The sequence below is a fragment of the Pseudochaenichthys georgianus genome, chromosome 3, assembly GCF_902827115.2.
Source record: "Pseudochaenichthys georgianus chromosome 3, fPseGeo1.2, whole genome shotgun sequence".
In the NCBI taxonomy this organism is placed as follows: domain Eukaryota; kingdom Metazoa; phylum Chordata; class Actinopteri; order Perciformes; family Channichthyidae; genus Pseudochaenichthys; species Pseudochaenichthys georgianus.
Window position 1 is genome coordinate 40705380 of NC_047505.1, and position 20463 is coordinate 40725842.

A 20463-nucleotide genomic window follows, 5' to 3' on the forward strand; every position below is an offset into this window, starting at 1 on the left:
TTATCTAGTGGGACACTTTTAGGCACTAGCCACAGTTACTACTGTAACTAAGGTTCTAAGCCGTAAGTACTGGCCATAATTACTACTGTAACTACGGTTCCAAGCCGTGTAAGTACTGGCCATAGTCAATACCGTAACTACGGCTCTATGCTATGTAAGTACTGGCCATAGTTACTACTGTAACTATGATTTTAAGCCGTAAGTACTGGCCATAGTTACTACTGTAACTACGGTTCCAAGCTGTGCAAGTACTAGCCATAGTCAATACCGTAACTATGGCTCTATGCTGTGTAAGTACTGGCCATAGTTACTACTGTAACTACGGTTCCAAGCCGTGCAAGTACTGGCCAGAGTTACTACTGTAACTACGGTTATATGCCGTGTGAGCACTGGCCATGGTTACTGCTGTAACTTCTTTAGAAGCTAGTTATCTGGTCTTAAACATGTGTGTTATTTGACTTGATCTCGCTTGATCGTTAGCATCAGCCGCTCGGCTAACGTCTTGCGTGTACTGTTTAGCTTCTTTATTTTACCCAGCTAGGTGAAGGCATTGCTCTCGCTCTCACTCCCGCTCCCTCTGTCGGTAATGCAGATGTAGCTACATCCCTTTTTCTGTTCGGCGAGTAGTAGCACCGCTCTACTCTTCCCGTTCAGCAGGTAGCTGGTGAAGGCTGTGTTCCCGCACCCGCTCCCGGTTATGCTGCATCTGGCATTCGTCTCTAACTCAGCCGGCAGTGTTCTCGCCCCCGCTCCTGGGAGACGCTGAACTGTCGTGTTTATTAATCCAGCCAGGTGAAGGCAGTGCTCTTGAATTCGAGCATCTGAGGGAGGTTCTCACCGTAAACGTCTGCATGAGCTGTAGCTGCATGCCTGGGCGCTCAGAGTGGCTAGAATCAGTGAGGTGGAACGTCTGGCAGCAGCCAACAGACACCTCTCCTTGTCACATCCTCCTCCAGATCAATTCGGCCGTTCCTGGCGACTTAAGGGAGCGATGGCTATGTTTGCTCCCCCCAATAGAAGGACTAGAAACAGGCTGTCCTCTAAAGTGGATCAGCTAGCTGCCGATAGGGGCATGATGAAGTCGCCTCTTGGCCCTTCGGCTGGGTCTAATTGACAGTCGTCAGCGATCCGGCAGGGGCCCTAGCTCTAGCCCAAGAGTTGTCAGTCCTTCTGTCCAAGGACGCAATCAAGCCAGTAAGACCCTCTGCTTAGCCCAGGGGGTTCTACTCGGCGTACTTTCTCGTGAGCAAGAAAGTCGGCGGATTTCGCCCGATCTTGGACCACAGAGGAATCAACAGATTCCTGAAGGTGCTGCCATTCTATATGCTGACCACTGCATATGCACAGGTGGAGTGGTTCAGGCACAGGGAAGTCAGGCTGTCGCAGCATTGCCTCCACTCTCTGTCACGCTGGAGGGGCAGGGCCTATCTCCTGGTGGGCATGCCCATGGGCGCCATCCCATCCCGCCAGGAGACCATCACCAGAGGTGCATGTCTCTCAGGGTGGGGTGCAGTGCGGCAGGGCAGGACTGTTCAGGGTCAGCGGTCTGCCCAGGAGAGTGTGCGACAGGTCAATGTGTTAGAACTTCGGGCTGTGCAGCTTGCACTTTCTACCCCAACAGGGGGCAAGAATGTGCGTGTTCCTTGGGGACAGCATGTACGTTGTTGCTTAGACCAGTGGTTCCCAAACTTGTTGTGCCCAAGGCACACCAAAGGACAAGCAAAAATCTCAAGGCACACCTATTGTGCAACATAGCCCTTATAACACGTGTTATCACTCATATCATGTAAAATATCTGTAAATGTGCATAATTATTTACTAATGCCAAATAAAATGTGACAAAGAGAACTATATTACTCATGAAATATGTATTCACTAAATATTTCAGAAATTAATTTGAAACATTATCAAATTAGGCTTCATCAAAGCAGCAACACACTCATTTAAACCAGACAGGTCACAACATTACAAATGAGACAAAGGAAATTCAGCACAGAGAACTGTCAATGCAAGGAAGCTGCATTGTCCATGGTCCTGAACTACAAATTATAAATGTAACATTTCAGCAGAGATGGGGTCGTTACTAAAAAAAAGTAATATATTACATATTACATATTACTTTAAAAAAAAATATATATATATATTACACTACTTCGTTACTCTCTACATAAAGTAACTCGTTACTTTACTCGTTACTTTACTCGCAGATCACGCAGACTGCTAAAGTTTCAAATGTTCTCTTTAGTTCAGTTTCCATTGTCGCAGATTACGTACATATAAACCTACAAAGTACTGATATAGTCAATTAAAAAATAATTATTTTTGTGTAGTTGTATATTGCAATAATAACGTATGGTTGTCACAAAATCCCACGGCACACCCGGACTTGCCTCACGGCACACCAGTGTGCCGCGGCACACCGTTTGGGAACCACTGGCTTAGACAACAGTCCCTTATAGATAGTGGACGTTCTCACTCCACTCTGAATTTATGTGGCTGCGATTTCTGCCCGACATGTTCGGGTCGACGGCGCCACGGCGGGGTGCCACAGGTCGGTGTCCCTCTTTATGAGAGGGGCAGCGTTCCCCTAGCACCCCGAGGGCTCCGGCTTGGGACCTGCCCCTGCTGCCGGATGCCCTATCATCTCCTCCCTTCGAACCCCTGGCCCAGGTGGGGCTTAGGTGGCTGCCCACGAAGGCAGCATTTCTGCTTGTCATAGCCTCAGGGAAGCGAGTCGGGGAGTTGCATGTCCTCTCCATAAACAATACATGCCCGAGGTGAGACTCTCAGGCGTTGCCCTTTGGGCAAATGTGGCATTCCCGCCCGGGGTCCTTCCACAAACCCACTTCAATCAGCCTGCCCAGCTGGCACGCTTTGACATTCAGGAGTACGGCACGTCGAAGTTGCTGTGCCCTGGGGGTGCCCAAAGGGCGTATATCAAGGCTACTGCCTGTATACGGCAGTAGGAGCAACTCTTGATTTTGCCATGGCGGCTCTAAAGGAGGTTATGCCCTCTAACCAGTGGCTGCCCCACTGGGTTGTCGATACCATCTCACAGGCTTACGGGGCCAGTGGCTGCCCCCTGCTATCAGGCTGAGATGCCACTCTACAAGGAGCATCTCAACATCTTGGGCTGCCCTGAGGGTGGTGCCCCTGGAGACCATCTGCGTCGCGGCGTCGTGAGCGTCTTCTGGCACATTCTCCAGTTGTCATCAGGTCAATGTCGCCACTCCCCATTCTTTGGGCGTGGTCCTTTTGCCGAGCTCCGCTGCTTCCAGTGGTGAGCAAGGGCTTGGATTCTTCATGACATTGTTGGTAGAAGTCATCCAGTGCTTAAAGCAACGCCTCTGGCGGTCAGTAGGGACGAAATAGAACGATAGTTACGGCTGTAACTACGGTTCTATGAATCCCGGATGACCGCCAGAGTTCCCTGTCACTCAGAATTATTGTGTGCTCGCGAGAAGTGAGAAGTCACGTGGGTCACAGGTGACTTTGTTGTTATGGGTACTCGAGCTGCGCATGCGCGCGATGGACATATCCAGTGCTTAAAGCATCGCCTCTGGCGGTCATCCGGGACTCATAGAATCGTAGTTACAGCCGTAACTATCGTTTGTACTGTATTGAATGTGTGGCCCCTCTACATCACTGCATGAACATCTTTGTGCTGTACAGGGAGAGGGAATAACTGCAAAGAAATTATTAAGTTTCATCTAATTTAATAAAGTTATTTTTTAGAAGTAATTTGAAGTCAAAAAGTCTGATATTGTTGTGTGCCCTTCATTGAGCATGACATGTCATTCTTGCAATGAGTCTTTGGACCTCCCATTACTTTTTGATTGCTACGTTAGCATCCGGCGCATACTCATTAACTTTTGTGATCTCTAGTCATTCTCTGTGTACTTTCCCTCTGCTCCTTATTTTCTGATAAGGAATCAATTTATTACAGTAAATACTATGTCAAATGCCTTGTCAAGAACACAATCACAATTCTTAAAACGGCAAATGCCATGTTCTGCTCTCCGATCTTGGCAGATGCATTTTGAAATACAGAGACAATGACATAGTGGGAGAGGTGTAAAGCTATCTAAGCTAGGCATGTTGTAAAGTAAAGTAAAGCTTTTAAAGTTTTGAGGTATACGTTAAAAGGAACATTTAAGAAGTTTATGTTGGTGTAATGCCATTCTGAAAGTCAGGACAAACTCTGCTAATACAATCTTACCACATACAGGCTCAGCCAATGCTCTAGGCTTAATACTGATAATACACTCTAACCACATACTGGCTTAACCATGCCCTCAGGCCTAATACCGCTAAGAGACATTGTGAATAGAAACAGTTATATACAATGTTAATAGGACTGTTAAACAGCTCACACAGCTGCTGCTATCTGACACTGTAGTGGGCACATGTGCCCAATAGAGGATTTATGAGGAATTCTGAGCCTTGGGAACATCTGTAATGCTCTCGGTGTTATGGACACAGAGAGCACAACTTTGCACATCAAAGGTTATGACATGTGAACACTTTAATGCATTACTCATACATACATTGTGACAGCAGATTGTCACGATTCTCAACACAGATCCTTAAAACATGTTTGCAGCACACTGAGGAAACAAGTATTGCAGGTATACATAATCAGTCAATTTGATGTTTTTTTTACAACAAAACAAAGGCTAATAGACGAGGCATTTGTGTGTAAATACAAGTCCTTATAGCTGCAGTTTATTTAATCTATCAGGGAATTCTTCATTTTGTTCCATAGCTCTTTATTTGACTTAGTGTTGCCACATGTTACAACCAATACAAGTGTATAAAACCAAGGTTAACCTTCACTAGAACAATAATATACACTGTAGTGGGTTTGTTATAGGGTTAACAGAGGCCAATTGATCCCATTGTGTTTCCCAAGTATTCATTCAGCCGTGGATGGCCGCTGCAGCAGGAGCACCATCAGCTCTAATAGAGAACATGAGTAGTAGACCCCTGCAGGGATGTTACAGCTCCTTACAGCAATGTTTAACACATCTAACAGCTAGGGCACACCTTGCTAACACAATTTAACTTCATACTGGGAAAACCAAGGATTTAAAGCCCCTCCTGTCATTCAAGTTTTAACCAAGCATTTTTCTGGCTCACCTCAACATCTCATATAATTAAGGCCTACACATTCCCTGACAATATAATTGGACCAGGTATGCATAGTTGGTAGAAAAGCTTGCAAAACGAATGGGCTTTGACCGCTCCATTGGGAAAGGGCTGGCTCCACAATGCACCATGTAAATTACTTCTGATAACACACTACACAGATACAGTGGGGCAAAAAAGTATTTAGTCAGCCACCAATTGTGCAAGTTCTCCCACTTAAAAAGATGAGAGGCCTGCAATTTTCATCCTAGGTATACCTCAACTATGAGAGACAAAATGAGGGAAAAAAAATCCAGAAAATCACATTGTCTGATTTTTAAAGAATGTATTTGCAAATTATGGTGGAAAATAAGTATTTGGTCAATACCAAAAGTTCATCTCAATACTTTGTTATATACCCTTTGTTGGCAATGACAGAGGTCAAACGTTTTCTGTAAGTCTTCACAAGGTTTTCACACACTGTTGCTGGTATTTTGGCCCATTCCTCCATGCAGATCTCCTCTAGAGCAGTGATGTTTTGGGGCTGTCGCTGGGCAACACAGACTTTCAACTCCATCCAAAGATTTTCTATGGGGTTGAGATCTGGAGACTGGCTAGGCCACTCCAGGACCTTGAAATGCTTCTTACGAAGCCACTCCGAAGCCATGTTTGAGATCATTGTCATGCTGAAAGACCCAGCCACGTTTCATCTTCAATGCCCTTGCTGATGGAAGGAGGTTGTCACTCAAAATCTCACGATACATGGCCCCATTCATTCTTTGCTTTACACGGATCAGTCGTCCTGGTCCCTTTGCAGAAAAACAGCCCCAAAGCATGATGTTTCCATCCCCATGTTTCACAGTATGTATGGTGTTCTTTGGATGCAACTCAGCATTCTTTCTCCTCCAAACACGTCTAGTTGAGTTTTTACCAAAAAGTTCTATTTTAGTTTCATCTGACCATATGACATTCTCCCAATCCTCTTCTGGATCATCTAAATGCTCTGTAGCAAACTTCAGACGGGCCTGGACATGTACTGGCTTAAGTAGGCCCTTAGCAAAAAAATCTATAACATCCTATAGAATCTTGTAGAAATCTATAGCATGTTATAGAACATAGTCGTATTTGTAAGCCATGCTAAAGAATTCTATAGAATACTATAGAAATCTCTAGATCATTCTGTAGAATACTATAAATGTGTACTTTTCTATAAACTTCTATAATTAAAACTATAACAATCTAAAGAATTCTATAGGACAGAACCGACTCATGACATATCTGTAGAAATCTATAGGAATTTGTAGAAATCTATAGCATTCAAAGAAAACATGCATGACATTTTCTCTCTGATGCAACCTATACTAAATTCTATAGAATTCTATAGAATTCTATAAAACTCGTCTTTAAATTGGAATAGAGAAAATCATAGTAATCTACATCATTTTGTGGAACTGAGCTGCTTTGCAAAAGCTGTATGGGTCCCTTTGAAATCTTTACAACTGTATACTGGATTATGTGCCCAATTACATTATGTAACCTAAACATAACCATATACAACCATACAACATATTGGAATGGAACTCTAAACTGAATGAATGTCACTGTCCTTGTATTCTGATGTAAATGCTCCAGAATTTCTGTGACTGCATCTGTATGTATACATTGATCACTTATGTTATGTAACTAATTATCTGTTACAACTGGAGATTAAAGCTAAGTGACATAACAATATCTATTGTTAGTGTGAGTCTGTTATAAACAACTCATTGGAGTCTGCAGTACTCTACTCTGTTTTGCAGTCTATTATACACTGTGAAAAAAGATCGTAATTTTACAGGAAATAACTGTAAATGTTTATAGTAATTATCATGTTTTTTTAAATAACTTCAATAATCCTGTAAAATGGCAGATATTAAAGGTGGGGTATGTAAGTTTCAGAAACCGGCTCGAGATACACTTTTTGTTATATTCCATGGAATGCTCTTAACATCCCGATAGCAATGAATATCTGAAGTGCTTTGACAAAAAATCCATAAAAAAATGTCATCTGTAGAAGCTGTAATACTGTAAAAAGTACAACCTATGGCCTACCTGCCTGTCAGCCTTCCATCGGGGCACAAACTTATCTCGTGCCCTCATTGGTCATGTGCGCGTTCGTGTGTGTTGGAGGAGGGGCTCTATAAGGAAGTGGCAGATTTTCTCCGGTTGTGTATTTTCAAATTCTAGCAATCTCGAGCCGGTTTCTCAAACTTACCTACCCCACCTTTAACTATAAATTAACAACCCAAAACATTATTTTCAGTATTTTGACAATAACCACAAATAACGTTTATTTCCTTTTTTTTTTTACAGTAAATGTACTATATAATATTTACAGTATTTTTGCACTTTCAGAAAATAAATGCAGATGTATGTAAAATAAAAAGTATTATCTGTAATTAAATATGTAACTCGTAATATAAAAGTGTATTACTAATCATAAAACTGTAAAAAAAAGCGTAAAAAAAAAACCGTAAAATGTAATTAAAACCTTTTTACATAAATCATTTTCTCAATATTCGATTGAATCCACCACAAACACAAAATATCCAATGTTGAAACAAAAGTAAATAAATATGTTCTCATTAAATTCCTAACTTACTATATTGCAGAGGTGGGACCAAGTCATTGTTTTGCAAGTCCAAGTCAAGTCTCAAGTCTTTGCGCTCAAGTCCGAGTCAAGTCTCAAGTCTTTGCGCTCAAGTCCAAGTCAAGTCTCAAGTCAGGTTGGGCAAGTTCAAGTCAAGTCCAAGTCCTAAACTTTGACAAAACGAGTCATAAACAAGTCATTATGTGTTTTTCACCAAATGTAATGACATTGATCAACAGAATAATACTTAATAATCAAATTGCTCTTTATTAGTCACATTAATAATTTAATAATCAATTTTCTCTCTGCTGGTAAAGTAACGTGTTTTTTTCTATTTTAAGAGGGAACAATAAGGTAAGGCTACCGTGGCGGTTTGATTCAGAAGGAGTTTAATGTATAAAATCCCTGATGTTGAGGTGACCAGAATGTTTATTTCCACTGTGTACAACATGTTATAAGGGACCCACAATCTATCTTTATGCAAGGGATAATGTGCAGCCAGGCGGTCTCTATGGGGAAGAGAACACCGGCATCTAGATCCCTCTGCAGGTGGTACTTTAACTATATTTTGATGCTAATACTTTTGTACTTTTACTTGTAACATTTTGAATGCAGGACTTTTTATTGTAACCGAGTATTCCTACACTCTGGTACTTTTGTACTCAAGTACAAGATCTGAAATTCTCCCACCTCTGACAGTAAATCCTGAGTGGTTACCAAAATAAAAGGTAACCAAAAAAGGTTATTTTCATTTTACAAATCCTGCACTCAGCTTTGCTTTCTCCAATATCATTGAAATGCAGCATAGATGCTGCTTCTTTTTTCGGTTTTTGCTCATTTCTTGACTTTTTCCGACGCACTTGCATTTAAATCCGTCTCCCCGTCGCTCTGTGCAGCTGGCCTGTACTACTACACTTGCTGTGCCCCCCACCCTTCTTTCACATAATGGTATGATCCTAGTGTGTCCTCGCATATGATTGGCCGCATGGTGGCCCAGCTAAATAAAGTCCCGCCCCTGCCTGCAAGGATTCTCAGCAAGAGGAGGAGCGGCTGGAGATTCTGCTCTCCCCGACGGGAGTCTGCTCTTCTAGCGGCATCTCGCGATCGGCGTGTTGGAGACCTCTGAATTAAATGATCAAGTCACCTCAAGTCAGAAGGCTCAAGTCCAAGTCAAGTCCCGAGTCATTGGTGTTCAAGTCCAAGTCGAGTCGCAAGTGTTTTGTGATTTTTTCAAGTCGAGTCTCAAGTCATCAAATTGGTGACTCGAGTCTGATTCGAGTCCAAGTCATGTGACTCGAGTCCACACCTCTGCTATATTGTAAACATCTACAGTTGACAATATCATTACAAAAAAATTAAATTATAGAAAGTGGAGAAATTTCTGCAGGGAGGACCAAGGTTTAAAACACACACTGTTATTTACTCAACAAGTCACAGTTATCCTTGTTTTATTTATGTTGCTGTTTTTTCCCCCCATTGGTCAATATACAGTAATAAGCCTTCGTTTTACAGTATAATGTATGGTTTTCGGATTCTGGCCGACAGCCAGAGCTGGCACTTGAAATAGAATTCAGCCAAAACACGGCAGACAAGTCAGGCATGTTTGGAATGAGTCCACAACACTCCTGATTGGTTCATATAAACGTAATCGAAGAAACCTGCGAATGAGAACTGTCCGTGCCTGTCGTTCACATTTGAAACATCCACGTCAGTTTGAGCGGGTCTCCTCCTGCGAGCTACAGCTGTCTGTATGTCTGCTGCAGGAGTTTATGGATTAATATCGGGATCGTTTTACACGTTAAATATGAGCATCGGGACGTCAACAAAGAACAGAAGACTTGAGATCTGGTGAGTCCTGCAAATGGAGTTAAATATGTATTTAGATAATCCTTAGTTTGTGAATGTTTTATTTTTTATTTAAGGTTATGTTTCTTCTTCTAGTTAGCTGAGTTTCTTCCCGTTAAGTTGGTATTCATCATTAATAGGTTGTTAAATGTTAAGAAGCCCTGAGATGCTGTTTCTTGCAAGATGTTGCGCGCGGGAAACCTGGCTTAACAGGTGGCTGCTAACGTTAGCTTACAGCTTATTGCAGTGCTGCCGCGCCACCCTCTCGTCTCCAACACGGGAGAATTACACATAAACATGCAGCGGGGTGTCACAATGTTGTCGCCAAGTTTAATGTAAAGTTTCACAGCTTTCTTATGGCGGAATCTAGTTTGTTAATGTTCAGTAACAGCTAGCATAGCATAAACAGCTAACCGCTAACGTTTGGCTAACTTGCTAGTTAGCTCTGCTCTATATATTACAAGCTAACATGACTAGCTAATGTCACACTGTGTGAACTAAAATACTTTTTGTATTACTACATCATACATGCTTGGTCCAAATCACTTATTATTTTTGAAAATGTATAGTAAAGAAACACTCAGCCATGCATGAAATAACATAGCAAAAATAATACGGGTAATGTTTGACCCATGTTGTGCCTTAGAAGTGTAGTGATACAAACATGATTTTTATTCAAAAAGTAAGAAAGGGAAAAATACAAATTGGTGTTGATCCAAAACAGGTTAATTGAGGAATACCTGGAATCCTGAATGGTTAAAGTAATTTATTGCAAAGATATTTACAATTAAAACTAATTCGGGTCACTTTTGACACATGTTGGTTGTATGTTGTGTAACAAAGGGTTAACATGACGGCTGTGATGTTCACTCTTTTGACAGAGCACCAGTGGACAGCGAGTACTATGGAAGAGAATATATGATGGCTTTGTGTGGAAAGCTGCTGAAGCCAGCCTGTGTCCTTCATCAGTCTCTCCAGGCAGCACCCAGCTATTCTTCCATCTTGCAGATGAAAAGACTTTGATATGTGAGTAATAACTAACTTGTGTCTAACATAGTATTGAATGTGGTTTAGTAAAGTATTTAAAAATACCCCACATTGTACATGTACAAGAAAATCAGACCTTGTTCAACAAAGATCATAAGACAATTGTTTTGTCTTTGAGGTACAGCTGCAGCAGAGAGTCTGAGTTTGAAGAAAGCACTAACATTTTATTTAGTGTTGTTTAATCAATCAATATTTACTGGTCTTGAATTTCCTCACTGGATTACAAAATGCTCGAATCTTATTGTACAGGGACATTATGCAGATTTAATCACCTGAAGATGAAAATATAGATTCATCGATATGTACCATTTTAAGGAAATAGACTGTTAGTGGTATTTACCAAAGCTCCGCAGCTGTAGCTAGGCGCTGCTAATGAAAACTCAAGTGCTCAATTTGTTGGTTTTTCTTTATTATTAAGAATTGACCAAGCATATCTTCCTCTTCGAAATCCCAGTTGTACTTCGCTAACACGTAGTGCCTGGGAGGGTGTGTTTGATTATTCCCACCCTTACCTCACTTATGGACTAGGTCATGTTAGACAAGCAATCCAGTGGTTAGTTTTAGGGTCACCTCCATTGTTTTATTTTTTATTTATTCACTCTGAAAGGAATTTCAGAAACAAGTCTCACAAGTTTGGCTCGAGGTAAAATTAACAAAAGCTAACTGTTGTTAGACTATGTTCCCCCCTTCTAAACTTATGAAATAATCAATGCCCTGATAATAACATCCATCATTATGGTTTACTAATAGTTATCACTTCACTTCCTCCTCCAGCACCTGGACACAGCAGGAACCTATGCCAGGATCCTGTTTGTGGACTTCAGCTCTGCCTTCAACACAACCCTCTGGCTGGAGGCTGCGCACCATCAGGACCAAAACCTCTCTCCATCAGGACCAGAACCTCTCTCCATCAGGACCAGAACCTCTCTCCATCAGGACCAGAACCTCTCTCCATCATGACCAGAACCTCTCTCCATCAGGACCAGAACCTCTCTCCATCATGACCAGAACCTCTCTCCATCAGGACCAGAACCTCTCGGCACCTCAACAATGCCCGCCCCCCCCCCACTGACACTTTACCTCAGCCACAACGCAGACTCTGCATGGAGATCACAGGATGGTAAATAATGCAATGTTTAAATATTGCTTACTGCCCATATTTTATATTCATTGCATTCTATTTCTTAATATAGTTCGCTATCTGTGTAGTTTTTACATTTTTTTATTTGTATGTATGACACCTCCTCATACGTGTGAACATACCTGGCAATAAACCCGTTTCTAATTCTGATCTTTTTGTCCTCTAGGTTGCACTGCCACGTCTACAGTAGCGCAGAATGGACAGAGGAAACATGATTGGGCCTCAAGTTTTTTGCAGCCAATATACATTATCCTACAAACTTGGGATAGGAGGGTGAGTGAACAAGTTATCCATTGGTTGGAACCTACATCCCCATTGTTAGACGTACTAAATCCTGTACACTGCTCCTTCAAATTGACAATGTGAACAGATGTCGCCATTTTGCAATTTCTGTTATTTTCATTTGAGAATGTTTCAAAGTAATCTTAAAAAATTCAACTTACTTTTTGTTTCTACTGTTTATAAGTATGATGTTTAAATATGAAATGCTGTATTCATTAGTTGTACTATAATTCTACAAATATTTTTATATTTTAAGTTTTCAGAGTAATTGTTTCCTACAGAACATTTTGTGATGTCATTTTGTTGAACCGGTTTGATTGGAAAATGTTAAAGCTGTAAAATAACAGTATTCTCCCTGTAGAACTTTAGTTTCTGTATTTATTTTAGTGTTTGATCATACACATCTAATAAAAGAAAATGTAAAAAACTGTTTTTCTCATCAGAACTTTATTTAAGGTATTTTAATGTAACATTTTAAGACAATGGATTTTGAAAAGAGAGGAAAGTTTCCTCTAAAATCTTTAAGGACAATTTCTGTATACTAATTGCTTTTGCACTTTATTTCAGTTAAAGTATTTTTACTTTAATTTTATGGTTTTTGTTTGGCAGCCTGCTGCCAGTCATTTGACCGTTTTTTTACGGGTTTTTTGCCCGTAGAAGTGTTAGTGCTGTACTTTTATTAAAGGTTATTGACTGTAAAAAGAGCAGATACATCTGTACAATTCCCGTAAATTAATGTTATAAGTTCTGCAGAACCATTTTATAGAAAACAATAGCAATTTTCTATAGGATTCTATAAATTATTTGGTGGAATCTATAGTAAAATTCATAGGTGAATTATATAGAATATTTGCCAATATCCTGCAGTATATTCTACAAAAATTCTATAGAAACATCAATAGATTTTTCTATAGATTATTTTGCAGAATCTATAGTAAAATTCATAGGTAAATTCTATAGAATATCTGCAAACATTCTATAGTATTCTTCAAAGAAGTTCTATAGAAATGTCCACATATTCTATAGAATATAGGTCACAAATTCTATAGTATTCTACAGAATGGTATTCTACAGAACAGTTCTATAAAAAGCATCCATGGGGTTTTCTATAGGAGTCTATAGATTATTTTCTACAAAAAAACCATCTACACAGTATATATTTTCTATACTATAGTATTCTATAGATTATTTCCCAGAATCTATAGTAAAACACGTAGGCAATTTCTATAGTATGTCAGCAAAAATCCTGTAGTATTCTACAGAAATTGTCTATAGAATTCGTCCATAGATTTTTCTATAGTATTCTATAGATTTTTTTGCTAAGGGGGGGGGACACGTCTGGCACTGCAGGATTTGAGTCCCTGGCGGCGTAGTGTGTTACTGATGGTAGCCTTTGTTACTTTGGTCCCAGCTCTCTGCAGGTCATTGACTAGGTCCCCCTGTGTGGTTCTGGGATTTTTGCTCACCGTTCTTGTGATCATTTTGACCCCACGGGGTGAGATCCTGCGTGGAGCCCCAGATCGAGGGAGATTATCAGTGGTCTTGTATGTCTTCCATTTTCTAATAATTGCTCCCACAGTTGATTTCTTCACACCAAGCTGCTTACCTATTGCAGATTCAGTCTTCCCAGCCTGGTGCAGGTCTACAATTTTGTTTCTGGTGTCCTTTGACAGCTCTTTGGTCTTGGCCATAGTGGAGTTTGGAGTGTGACTGTTTGAGGTTGTGGACAGGTGTCTTTTATACTGATAACGAGTTCAAACAGGTGCCATTAATACAGTTAATGAGTGGAGGACAGAGGAGGCTCTTAAAGACGAAGTTACAGGTCTGTGAGAGCCAGAAATCTTGTTTGTTTGTAGGTGACCAAATACTTATCTTACCGAGGAATTTACCAATTCATTCATTACAAATCCTACAATGTGATTTCCTGGATTCTTTCCCCCCATTCTGTCTCTCATAGTTGAAGTGTACCTAGGATGAACATTACAGGCCTCTCTCATCTTTTTAAGTGGGAGAACTTGCACAATTGGTGGCTGACTAAATACTTTTTTGCCCCACTGTATATACTGCATAGATGGGAAATTCCCAGTCAAGTATTTGATTTCTTTGTCAAATGCAGTAGGGGACAATCACTAAGTGTGTGTGATAGTGTATGCTTCTGCAAAGGCAAGGCATGCTTTAGTGCATGATACAAACATTCATTTGTATGTGCTTCTATGTTTCCACTGTTCATCTCTGTCCTCTGCTGTGTTCAGAGTGGCTGCTGTGTGCTGCTATCAGTGTGTGAGTTTGACCGAACCCCCCCCCCCCCACACACACACACACACACAAACACCAGGGTTTCCGTTAGCCGGTAATTACCGGTTTTTAGCTGGTAACATTTATTAAAAACCGGTAAATTCAAAACCTGCCGGTCAAAATGTCTGGTAATAATTAGGGAGGCTCCGATCGATCGGCCGCAGGTCATTATCGGCCGATATTCACTCTTAATAGTTTGATCGGTGCTCTCTCTAAAGGCCGATCAGGAGAGCTGGATCTGATCGATATGGACATAAACGCGAGTGAAGTATAACCGGACGCGAGAGAGAGAGAGATCAGATCAGCTGCTGAGTCTGACCGAGACACGCAGCTCTGCATAATCACCTGAAGCCCCGCCCTCTGTTTAGCGAGCTGCAGGAGCTGCATGAGAAACTGACGTGCTGTCAGGAGAGAGAGAGGGGAAAAGAGAGGATCCGTTTCTCCCGTGTTATTATTCAAATGTAATGTAAACTTTTGAATAATGTACGTTATCTACTACAAGTAGTTTGTTTGAATGTAATAATTATGTTGTTTGTGGAATAATTTATTGAAAAATGAATCTGAATTTTTCGATCTGTTACGATTATAAACTGAAGCAATATAAAAATGAGCCCGTGAACTGAGTTTTAAACTGAAGCATATCTGCTCATAGTCCGGTAATTACCTGCTAATGGAAACTCTGCTACACAACTCTTATTATTATTGAAATATGACCGGTAAGTTTCAAATTTGTCCGGTAAAATAAATTCTGCCCGGACATTTGACCGGCGAGAAAAAATCCTAGTGGAAACCCTGACTGACACACACACACACACACACACACACACACACACACACACACACACACACACACACACACACACACACACACACACACACACACACACACACACACACACACACACACACACACACACACACACACACACACACACACACACACACACACACACACACACACACACACCACACACACACACACACACACACACACACACACACACACACACACACACACACACACACACACACACACACACACACACACACACACACACACACACACACACACAGGCCACAGCAGGGGTGTGTGGTGGTTTGGGTGTGTTTATTCACGCTGTAGAAAGTAACTACCTTGAAACAATCTGAATATAACGTTGTATTCCTCTGATTTACTTCTTTGTTCTCACTAAGGCTGCTTCTCCTCTCTATTCACACGTTCTCTATCTTCTCTGGCTTGTTGCCCCAGGGAAGACAGGCTAACTTTAAATGCTGTGTGTTTACAAAAAGCAACGGAAAATTCAACAAAAGAACCCTTAAAAATTATAATAATTTATATAAAATAAATAGCAATATTACGGAGCCCCCTAGGGGACATGGAAAAGAAAAAAATGTTGGATCTGGAAACAATGTATATTATGCATTTGTTGATTTTGCACACCTGGTTTGGAAAAGCGTGTGACTGCGCACATACCTTAAGATAGTCTCCATCTTCCAATAAGAAGCTGTCAGCTTTTAGTCTGACTCCTTTGCCCTTTTCAGTCGTGATGCGGTAGATGCACTCGTGGTTGTTATCGTAGTTAGAGGGGAAGTTGGGAGAGAGCATAACACCTTCGAGTCCCAGTGAGGAGGCTCCACACTCCGCTGCAGAAAGAGAGTAGGGGCAGCGACAGTGGGGATCAGGATCACAGCATTTCTTCATAATTATCTCGGAGCAGTCGGAATACCTTTTAGCTTATTGTGTAAGAGAGGTGAGGAAAGGACCTCAAAATGAAGAAAGATTACATTAAAAAACATATATAGTCTAACGAAAAACCTTATTCAACTTTGGCATTTAAACATAATAACCACAATGTTGATAATAATAATGAATCATACAGTATAACAACACTTTTTGGAGAAACACTTCAAATAAGACAATAAAACGAGAAAAATACATTAAAAAAGCAAAGCAATTAAACATGAACTGCAAAAGATTAAAAAAGAGAGCAAAAAAAAGAAATCATTACATTAAACGCGGTGTGGATTAGTTTGGAAAAAGTGTTCCATATAAATGATAAAGAGTTATCTAGCAGGTGCAGTGCTTATCAAAGTTTAGGAATTAAAATAAGTGGTACTTTGTGCAAACAGAGTTTTGTCATATGTAAATGAGGCGTAGAGAAAAGCAGGTTTTTAACTCCCACTGAGGAGTACCACAACTACTTGGAAGGGAAAAAAAGGAAATAGAAGTAATGAGACAGACAAGAGAGAAGCCGGTGAGGAGCAAACAAAACCTGTAGTGTGTATCAAATCTGAACCAATTTAAAAAAAAAATTGTATATTATCTATGGTTTTAAAGCAGATTAGGGAAGGCGATAAGATGTATTAAAGGATGCCAACAGTATTTCTTTAGAACATCTTTTGAAATTAAGGACAGCACTATAGAGAGAATCCAGGGAAGTAAAGAGGGAAAGTGAAGAAGGAGAAACAAGGTATAAAGAGAGAGCTGGAAGGAAAACAAAGCACAAGAAGAAACAGATGAACTGAGCCAGACATGGGCCTTTTGGAAATATGCAGAGAGAAATTAGAAAAGGGAAAAGGGGAGTAACAAAAGAAACACTAATAACGCTCTTCATATAGCAGCTAATGGCCTAATTATCTACCCAAGGACTGTCTAAATACAGAGAGAGAGACAGAGCTAAAGAGAGGGGTGTTTGGAAAGGAAAAAGAGGGAGAGAGAGACATTAACCCAGAAAACGTTGCTCGCTGCTGTTCCACACTTTCCTGATCTTTTGCTGTTGGAGTATTTTCAGTGTGCTCCTTTTGGGGATTGCAAATTACAAGCAGCCACCATCAGACCCATACATTACTATAAGCAAGGAAACACTGATTCTCATCAAAATCTGCAAATGACAAGCTGCTAAAAGCCAAATCCTGGCAAATAAAGACAACTGTCGGTCAAATAATATTGAATGACCTTTTTGCCAGCAATAAAGTACTGGTGAATTACAACCAGAAAAACGCTGATGCCTCTGGGCTCATTCATGTGGTGAAAAAGGTCATTTAAAAATTCAGTTTTCTAGCCGCCAGTTATTTGCACGGAAGCTGCACCTTCCAAAGCTATAAATATTGAAGGCAAAAATACTTCTAAAAGGCTTGTAACAACACTGCTATATATACCGGTGTGCAAGGAGATGTGTATAAGGAAAGGGCAAAGAGTTTACAGTGTAGTATGCTCATGATCTCTAGAGACAATTACCTATCTGACTAACTAACCCAGGAATTAGTGTACTAAGATGTCAGTTTGTGTGTGTACTTCAATGTCTTACCTATACATCGCGGTAATATGTTGCTCCACACTCGCCTGCCCCCTCCTAGACATGTGATCTTGGTGTCTCCCTCAAGTCGGTAGCCATTAAAACAACTGAAGGCCAGCGAATCACCAACTCGAAATCTGAATCCCGTCCTCCTGCTGTATGCCGGTACACCGGGATCCTCACATGGCTCTAAGTCATACTCTACACGTCCAGGAGAAAACAAAAACATTGTTGAGAAGTCATTCTAAAACATTAAAGGTCCCCTATTATACTGTTTTTCATTACTTTATTATAGGTCTCAGATATATACAAAACATGTCTCTGAAGTGTTTGGCTCCAAATACCAAACGGATCATTGCAGCATCCCACAATCCCCTCTGTTTCAGCCCTGTTTCAAAAGTACTGATTCTCTGTCGGTTACTTTAGATGAAAATAAGGAGCCACTCCCCTCTGAGATATTTGGTTAAATAGAACACAATGGTGCTCTCGGAGGAGATTCAGGTGATAAGGTGTGGGGGGGGGGGGGGGGGTTACCTTGGTTGGTGATTGGCTAATGGTTACACAAGCCAAAACATCGTTATGACATCATAAAGTGGCCAAAATCTGATCAGCTCGTTTTCAGACAGGTTTTTATATAAATGGATCAGGACAAAAAGAGAGAGAATCTTTTTTCCTGAAACTTTCAGAGTCTCTTTACACAGAGGGGTCACAGGTTTATGTAAAAGACATGAACAAGTGGATCTTGCAGAATGGGGGATTTCATGTACAGGAACTTGTTAAGTAGGCCAAGACTAATAAATATAATGTAAATAAAAGAACGAATGAATAACATTTAAAGTATTAGTGGTATTTTCTTGCCTTCTGTCCACAGGGAGCAGCAACTAAAAAACATAAAAGCATAACAACGTTTATATTTATGCTTTACCAATAGGGTTTTCAAGCCTTTATTTTCGGTTTTAGAGAAATTATTAAGAATAACTAGTTGGTGGCAAATGTGAGTCTTTTCTTTCCCGCCGCACCTTATACGTCAACAATCAGCCGCACATAACAGGTTCAACGAAATGTGGCTTAGCCTTAGAGTGCAATATCTTAATGCTTTTCCAGGTTTTATGAAAGGTCTGTGAACATGATTAGAACATTAATCAGCCTTAAAAGGCCGTTTCTTTTGGGGGGTTCCTACCTGAGAAAGTGATATTAAAGCCTTCATAACTCATTGAAAAATCCGATATGAATCGGAGCTGAGCGCTGAAGTTCCCGTAGAGCCCTGCTTTGACGCTAGGGGGCAGCACTGAGCCGGTGAGTCGAGCCACTGGATCAAGGAAATTGGTGTCCTCAGTGATAGAAAGGTAGTCGTGGTTCTCCTCTAGATGAAACGTGTGGAAAACCAGATGGACTCCTAGAAATCAAAGGAAGAATGGATGGATGGATACAGAGTAAGTCACGGACTCATTAATGGCATCAGATGGAAAAAGAACCCAGAAACACAGCAATCTTGAACATTTGACCTTATTTTCCATGCAAATAGAATGGGCGTTTCCATTATTTCTGTGTATGTGAGTGCTTACCTTTCCCATGTGACACCTCTATAGTCCATGTGCAGTTTAGAGAATTGGGGTAGTAGTCAGGAAAGCCAGGAGACAGAATTGTCCCTGTTTTACCATAGACATAACCTCCACAAAGAGCTGCAAGAAGAAAGTAGGAGTAGGGTTCATTATAAACCATTTGCACTGAGCTTTGAAAGACCTGAACAAATTCAAAAAAATGACCAATTATAACACTTGAAAAAAAAAGAGACATATCTTAAGTACTGCACAAAATGACAGATTTCTTGCTCTAAATGTCATTAGTTAACAGACTGGAATTAAACTGAATTCAGCTTTTTTGAAGCTGCTGAACTGCAAACACCGGCATAATTGTGTCACTCTTGAGCATGGTGTCAGTATAGTGTTATGGCAGAATCTGTATTACAGCGTATTTCTGGCATATTCATGAAGGTCACATGGTAAGCTATATGATGTGTGTTACTGAGTTGGGTCACACGAGAGTTAGAGAGACAATGGTCGTTCAGAATTATCGTAGGGGTCCGCTAACTTTTTCACAGAATAAACAGTTCAAGACGCTGTATCATAATAGTGACATTTCTGACATAAATGGAATCATTGTGTGTGTCCACAAGATACAGTATATAACATTCACTAAAGCTTTAATGTTGATTTAAACAAATCACTTTATGTCAGTTAATGTGAATTGTGAATAGTAAATAAGAATTGTGAATAGTAAATAAGTAGAAAATGCAGTTTCTAGATACATTAAGAGAGAAAAAAGGGATAAGGCCAGATACAGTACATTTAGAAACACAAATAAACATCAGGGACAAGAGAGTGGTTTGTGGAGAAAAAGAGTGAGGGACTGGTGTGTGCGTTACACCTCGACTCCACACAGAGCCGGACCACTGATATGGAACAAACTGATTTAGGATATAGCAGAATGGAAAATACTATAGTAAAGTAATGGAGAGTAAAAGAAGGCTTACTGTGCCTTACAGACTATGAACTAAGATAATACTGTTTTATATTGACTCTTTTTTGTTACTCTCACTGTGCCTTTATCTCTATCAGCTCTTTTCTGTTACATTTAATTCAATTTAAATGCATCAAGATGCTGGATGTGTGTGTTCCCATTAAACATCCCAGAATATACAATAAAATGTTTTTTCTTTTCTGTTGTAGACTTTTCTACATCCAACTCACAGGTTTATCATTGCTTTGAGAAAAATGATTATTAATTTACCCCTTTTAGCA

General features: G+C 40.4%; 1 protein-coding gene across 1 annotated transcript in view; it reads right to left on the bottom strand.

Annotated features, from left to right (window-relative positions):
• LOC117442575 (CUB and sushi domain-containing protein 1-like) overlaps nucleotides 1-20463 on the bottom strand; it is a 260136-nt gene that overhangs the window by 128430 nt on the left and 111243 nt on the right. Inside the window, exons 19-22 of the mRNA XM_034078545.2 lie at nucleotides 19228-19344; nucleotides 18843-19058; nucleotides 17675-17863; nucleotides 15841-16010 (exon numbers count right to left, since the gene is read on the bottom strand). Of these exons, the coding sequence (XP_033934436.1) occupies nucleotides 15841-16010; nucleotides 17675-17863; nucleotides 18843-19058; nucleotides 19228-19344 (692 nt within the window). The remainder of the gene's footprint in view (nucleotides 1-15840; nucleotides 16011-17674; nucleotides 17864-18842; nucleotides 19059-19227; nucleotides 19345-20463) is intronic.